Here is a 7095-nt window from a genome sequence, read left to right on the forward strand (position 1 = left end):
TATAATTATGGGATAGATGGCATATTCTGCAGCCAAGAACGAAAATTCTGAAGTGTATTGCCAGGTTAAGGGATATCTCACAGCAGCTGGAGAGGAACCGAAAAAATGGAGGGAGTAAATCCAACTGTTGTGGTCCATGTTGGTACAAACAACATAGGAACAAGGAGGAGGTCCCACTGAAAGAGTGTTGAAATTAAAAAGTGGGATCTCAAGGGTAAAAACCTGTGAACCAGAGGATGGACAGAAAACCTTTTAACCTCAACTGGTTGAAGTCCACGAAGAAAGCAACTGACATCGCTTGTGGAACTTCAGTATGTGAATGACATCACCATTTCCACTCTCTTAGATGAGAATCTCCAAGCCATGCTTGACACCTTCGCAAAAGATAACCAAAAAGAAGTCTTTTACCAGCCCGCCCCATGGCAAAGATCCAGTCTCCCCCTCCATCAAGATAACAGAGAAATCCTAATGGAACGTGGACCATTTCCCATACCTGGGGACCACCTCTTCTCTAAGGCTGACATTGATGCATAGATCCAGTATCATATCCAATCCCATGAGCGTCTCCTTTGAATGCCTAAGGAAGAGCAACATCTGTGCTGACACCAAGATCCTCGTGCACTAGGCGGTCCTCCTCCCAACTCTTTTATACGGCTCAGAAATCTTAACTATATACACACGTAGGCCACAAGGAGAGGTACCATGAATGCTGTATGAGACGGATTCTTCGCTGGGAGGTTAACCAACATCAATATCCTTGAATAAGCCAAGAGCACGAGCATTGAGGCCATGATCATCCAAAACTAACCCCCCCCCCCCCCCCCCCCCCCCGAGCGGGCCATGTGCTTTGGATGTCAAGAGTCCCGACCACCAAAGCAAATCTTCTTTGCCCACCTCAAACAAGGATTCCAAGCAAGAGGAGGACAAAGGAAGTGTTTCAAAGACACCCTGAAGGCTTACCTCAAGAAATGCTACATAGGCGTCAACGCCTGATAGATCCTTGCTCAAAGACCTACTTGGAGGAACCTCCTGACTTAATTCTTCAAGGACACCCAACGGCAAGAGAAGCCTGAGAAAGGAATACCAACCATCCAAGTCCAAGAACTGATCCCACCTCCCAGAAACACCTGCCAAGTGTGCTGTTGTAGGTGCGGCTCTCGGATCAAGTTCATCAGCCATGCAAGGACCCCCAGAATCCACGACCAGTAAGTTAGTTAGGTGGATAATCATACTCTTTAGTGAGTGAATGCCAAGGAAGAAGAGGTGGTACGGCTAATAATTTAAAAGGCTAATGGAGTGGCAACCTTTTGATACTAGAGGGCTATAATATAAAAGGAAGCTTTGCTACAGCTATACTAGTCATGATTTTAATACATCTGGAGTACTGTGCACCATTCTTTGGAAAGATATATTGACTTAGGGAAGGAGTGCAATTCAGATTTATCAAAATGTTACCAGGATTCCAAGGTTTAGATTATCAGAAGCGATGACATAAACTAGGCTTGCATCCCTAGATTACAGGTTTTGAGGTGATTTGATTAAACTTTTTAGGATTTTGAAAGAAATTGATTGAGTAGATTGAAACTTTTTCCACCAGTGGAGAAATTTAGGACAAGGGGTGAAGGGCTGTGCTGTCAAATGCAATTACACGAGCAACTTTTAACTACTGATCTGCCATTTATTCGAATTGTTAGCCATCTGATTTATTTGAATTCTTTCAAATACCTGATAGGATCAGACTTTTTTGTTAAGAAAAACACAATGAAGCCCAAAAATGCTATATATTATATTTTCAATGATTTACTTTACTAATAGTTTAAAAAACTGCGAAAGTGAAAGTTTATTAAATGTTTATATCTACAAAATTAAAAATAACCCATCGCATTATTAGATTCACAAAATAACAGGCGAGTTCCTATAAAAGGAGCAGCACGGTAGCACAGTGGTTAGCACCGTTGCTTCACAGCGCCAGGGTCCCAGGTTTGATTCCCGGATTGGGTCACTGTCTGTGCGGAGTCGGAACATTCTCCCCGTGTCTGCGCGGGTTTCCCCCCACAGTCCAAAGGTGCGCAGGTTAGGTGAATTGGCTATGGTAAATTGCCCTTAGTGTCCAATAAAAGGTTGCGCGGATATAGGAATAGAATGGAGGTATGGGCTTGAGTAGGATGCTCTTTCCAAGGCCCGGTGCAGGCTCGATGGGCCGAATGGCATCCTTCTGCACTGTAAATTCTATGAAATGTCTATGAAAGTGGTTAGCACTGCTGCCATGGATCTAGGTTCAATTCTGGCCTTGGGTGACTGTGTGGAGTTTGCACAATCTCCAGTATCTGCATGGTTTCCTCCAGGTGCTCCGATTTCCTCCCACAGGTTCCTCCCACAGATGTGCAGGTTATGCGGGGTTATGGGGTTGAGAGTATAGAGCAGGGGAATGGGCCTAGGTGGGGTACTCTTTCAGACAGTCGGTGCAGATTTATGGGCTGAATGGTTTCCTTCTGCACTGAAATGGCCTAGGGATTCTATGAAAAAAACAATTAAGGGGAAAAAAATTCAGCCAAAGTTGCCACTGTACTGATCCGTGCTGGGTCAAAATCCTGGAACTCCCTTCCGAACAGCATTGTGGGTGTACATGGATGTTAGTGGTTCCAAGAGACAGCCTACGCCACCATCTCAAGGTCAATTAGCATAGGCACCAAAATGCTGGGCTTGCCAGCAACACTGAAATCCCATGAACAAATAAAAATAACATTTTCTACATACCTAAATATATCGTGCTGCCAACATCTGACATTTTATAGCTTTTCACTTTGATTAACATTACCTCACTTCGAAAACTAGCCTTCGTTAGCACTAACAAAATATTCAAACATAAAATGACCAAAAAACAAGAAGGATGTTAATTATTTATAGTTTTGCTGCTGATTTCCCCAAGTGATCGTGATACTCCCACTTTAAAGGTATGTTAAATATATTATGTAATAGTGGTCACCAAACACATGAAAAGCATTTGCCAAAGACGAGGTCACTTTTGCTCCAACATCGCAACACGAGTGCTGAGTTATCTGACTTTGTACGTGGATTGGTACAAATGCGGCACTCTTGGGCTCTGGAAACAGGTAGGGTGGGGTGGTAAATCATACACTGTTTCTACTGTACTGACTCTTGCTGGGATTAGTGGACAGTGCAATTCTGACCCCCATCGTCCACCTGAAGAATGACCTAAAACGCTCAAAATGGGGAGGCTGGCGTTGAGGTAGTAATTCGGAGACCCAGGGAATGCTCTGCGGACCAGGGTTCGAATCCCACCACAGCAGATGCGGAAATTTGAATTCAATAAAAATCAAGTATAATGATGACCATGAAATCATTGCCAATTGTTGTAAAAACTCATCTGTTCACTCATGTCCTTTAGGGAAGGAAATCTGTCATCCTTACCTTTGTCTGGCCTACATGTGACTCCAGATCCACAGCAATGTGGTTGACTCTTAAATGCTCTCTGAAATGGCCTAGCAAGCCATTCAAGAACAATTTGGGATGGGCAATAAATGCTGAACCAGGCAGGAACTGTGCCAAACATTAGTCAATGTTTTCAGAAGAGGAGAAAATAAAAAGTTGCGTCATGATTTAAGTAAGCTGACAACAATGAAACAACTTGACTCCAAAGCCCGAACACGCAAATTGCATAAAATGCACAAATAATTTTCACAACATCACCAAATAATTGGGCCCATTGTATCATACCGATTTATAAGTGGAGCTCTTCTGGTGGTTTTATTTACAAATCCTTTTAGAAAGACATCGTTGAAATAGCCTAGATTGACCATTGAACACTTGCTAACGATACTACTGTCATTTGTACCCTGGACCTGTAAACAGATTCAATAAAACAATGACAGTATAAACGGGCAACAAAAGTGAATAGGATAATATTTATACACAAAAAGTGACATATCTCACTTAACTTCAAGTTCCTTTTTGTTCTCATTATATTTGAATGTTAGGCACAGTCTTCAATAAGGGAACTTCTATTTTATGACAGAGCAAAACTGAAGCATGATTTGAAGGCATCACCTACCATTGTTAGCTTGACAATGTTAACAATGGCAACTTGACACAGCAGAAGTAACTAATTTGTATCAGATATAAACCATGCCATTGGGAAAGAACAGGGAGTGAGTCATGATTTAGAGGGAGGTCCTTTGGTACAGTGAAGCTTCCTTTCACTTTTCTATATATAAATCGACCGGGGCCATCCGACTCCAGGCGTTCAAGAGGACATCTGCCAAGGGCATCAAAGACCACAGGACACAAAAAGAAGCAGGCTGCCTCCACCTCTGATGTGCATCCTGAGGACACATCTAGACATATTAGTAGACCACGGAAGATTAAGATTGAGAATCACTGAGTGAGCACGGGGAGGGGGAGTGTCACAATCTGTAGCTAGGGACAATGATTGGGCAATGGGAGGGGTCACAATCTGTAGTTAGGGACAATGCAAGTGTCAAGTGTGTACTATTAAAACATGTTACACCTGATACATGTGAGGCCTGCCTGCACCCCACTCCATGTCCCCCCCCCCCCCCCCAGCACAGTGGTCCAAGATCAAACACCCCGATGAAGATTGGGGGTGGGGGAAGAAAGGAGGGTAATTGCAGGAGGGAAAAAGGGGAATGGGGGGGGGGGGGGGGGGGGGCGGAGGAAGGAGGGACTAAGAGGGGAATTGGTAGGGAGAGGAGGGGCTGCACTGATAGACAAGACCTCATCCTATGAGAAGAGGGCGAGGATGAGAGCCTCCTTGATTCTCCAGGCATGCCGGATCCTCGCCACTGCCTGTCCTCCCTCCTGCGGCTCCTCCACAGGCTCTTCCACCATCCCCTCCTGATCCGCCTCCTCAGACGAGGCATGCAGCATAGTGGTTAGCACAGTTGCTTCACAGCTCCAGGGTCCCAGATTCGATTCCCAGCTTGGGTCACTTGTGTGCGGAGTCTGCACACGGGTGTGGGCTTAAGTGGGGCACTATTTCCAAGGGCTGGTGCAGACTCGATGGGCCAAATAGCCTCCTTCTGCACTGTAAATTCTATAGATACGTTTTATGTTGCATCAAAATTCTATTTAATTTTAAATATATCTAGGTTAAGTGGCTCTAATGGCAGCAAGTAGGTTGGCTGCATTTGTCAATGTTTTTGCTAAAAGATACATCAATGCTATAAGTCAACATTTGACTCCACTGCAGCTTTTCAAACTTCTGGATATTTTTTATTTGGCATACTTTCTTGCAACAATATGCAAATCTTTTCATTTTCTTTGGATCTACAACTGCAATTTTCTATCTTCCTCATGCTTACGTAAACCTGTTATCCAATGAGAACTCGTGAGCCACCTTAGAATCCCTACAGTGCAGGGGGCCATTTGGCCCATTAAGTTTGCAGTGACTCTCTGAAAGGGTACACTACGTAGGGTCAGGTCCCCATTTTATCCCCATAACCCAGTAATCCCACCGAACCTTTCGGGCACTAGGGGCAATTTATTCATGGCCAATCCACCTGACCTGCACATCTTTGTGGACTGAGGAAACCCACACAGACACTGGGAGAAAGTGCAAACTCCACACACACCAGTGGCCTGAATTGAGCCAGGGAGCACTGTGCCACCGTTCATGTGATGCAAGTACACCCATAGTGCTATTCCCAACACTGCTTGGCGTCCATTTCAGATACCTTCCATCTTACAGTTACTCTGGCAGTGCACAGTGCTGCTGCTGGGCTCAATGTGCTCAGCAATAAATAAATATAGTGGCGGCCACATTGGGGCCGGCGCCATCCCTAATGCCGCACCACTTTGGTCTGAGCTGACGGCCTGCCTACCTCCGCCCCCTCGAACCCCCTAAACCAGAGGAACTATCACTCACAGCCACATCCTTCCCGGTCTGTTTTTTGTTCCTACATCTTTTATTGCTGACAGCAATATTCTCTCCGCTCCCGCACTCGCCGCTCATTCCGCCGGCAGGCACCGCGCGTGCGCATTGCCACTCTGGGCGGAGGGGGGTGGCTGCGCACGCGCCTGCCACTTCCCCAAACTCTTGGTGCACCAACGCTCAGGAGACGGTAGGAGGCAGTCAGCCATGTGAGGCCACTAACTGGAAGGTGATAGGATTTATTTTACCTAATCACTTGAAACCCTTTCAAGGTGGTTCGTAATATTAGCGTTATAAAGAGACGAGTAAAGGATGAGTATCTTGCACGTCAGCCAGCCTCATTTTTTTTGTTATGCTCAAACTGTTATTGGAAAACATTCTGAGGGACTGAAAGTACAAATCATCATTCAGAAAAGTACGGGTTAATCAAGGGCAGTCAGCACAGATTTGGAAAGGAAAGTTGTTTCTGAACAACTGGATTGAATTTTTTGAGGGGGTAACAAGGAAGATGGATGAGGGTAGTAGCACACTTGATGTTTTTCTGCATGGATTTTCACAAGGTCCTGCATGGCAGACTGGCCAGAAAATTAAAAGCCCGTGGAATCCAGGGGAAAGTGGCAAGAAGGATCCAAAATGGGTCAAAGGGTAATGATGAATGGATGCATTTGTAAGTCTAAGGCTGTTCAATGTGAGATTCCACTGATGCTTCACAGCGCCAAGTTCGATTCCCGGCTTGGGTCACTGGCTGTGCGGGGTCTGCGTGTATTTCCTTCAGGTGCTCCGGTTTCCTCCCACAAGTCCCGAAAGACATGCTTGTTAGGTGAATTGGACATTCTGAATTCTTCCTCAATGTATCCGAACAGGCGCCGTATTGTGGCGACTGGGGGATTTTTACAGTTTCTTCATTGCAGTGTTAATATAAGCCTACTTGTGACACTAATAAAGATTATTATTAAGATTATTGTTAACAATATAGAGGCATAACCAAAAAGTTTGCAGATGATATGAAAACTGGCCATATGTTTGTTGGCGAGGATGGAAGCTTTAAACTGAAGAAAACTTTCAATGCACTGCTTAGGTCATAAAAGTAATACATAGAATTTGATCTGGAGAAGTGTGAGTCACAGAAAGGAAAACAAGACAAGGGAATATACAATAACTGGTTGGATTCTAAGAAGTGCAAC

General features: G+C 44.7%; 1 protein-coding gene across 4 annotated transcripts in view; it reads right to left on the bottom strand.

The window, feature by feature from the left end:
* Positions 1 to 6020, bottom strand: part of lcmt2 (leucine carboxyl methyltransferase 2) — a 56462-nt gene extending 50442 nt beyond the window's left edge. For 2 of the 4 annotated variants that reach the window (XM_072479418.1, XM_072479407.1), the window contains exon 1: positions 5906 to 6013. In XM_072479418.1, the coding sequence (XP_072335519.1) occupies positions 5906 to 5913 (8 nt within the window). In that variant the 5' untranslated portion in view covers positions 5914 to 6013. Of the gene's footprint in view, positions 1 to 3738; positions 3864 to 5905 lie in introns of those variants that run through there. The other 2 variants (XM_072479386.1, XM_072479397.1) reach the window with 2 other exon arrangements.
* Between the last annotated feature and the right edge of the window lie 1075 nt (positions 6021 to 7095).

This window comes from Scyliorhinus torazame, chromosome 2 (genome assembly GCF_047496885.1).
Source record: "Scyliorhinus torazame isolate Kashiwa2021f chromosome 2, sScyTor2.1, whole genome shotgun sequence".
In the NCBI taxonomy this organism is placed as follows: domain Eukaryota; kingdom Metazoa; phylum Chordata; class Chondrichthyes; order Carcharhiniformes; family Scyliorhinidae; genus Scyliorhinus; species Scyliorhinus torazame.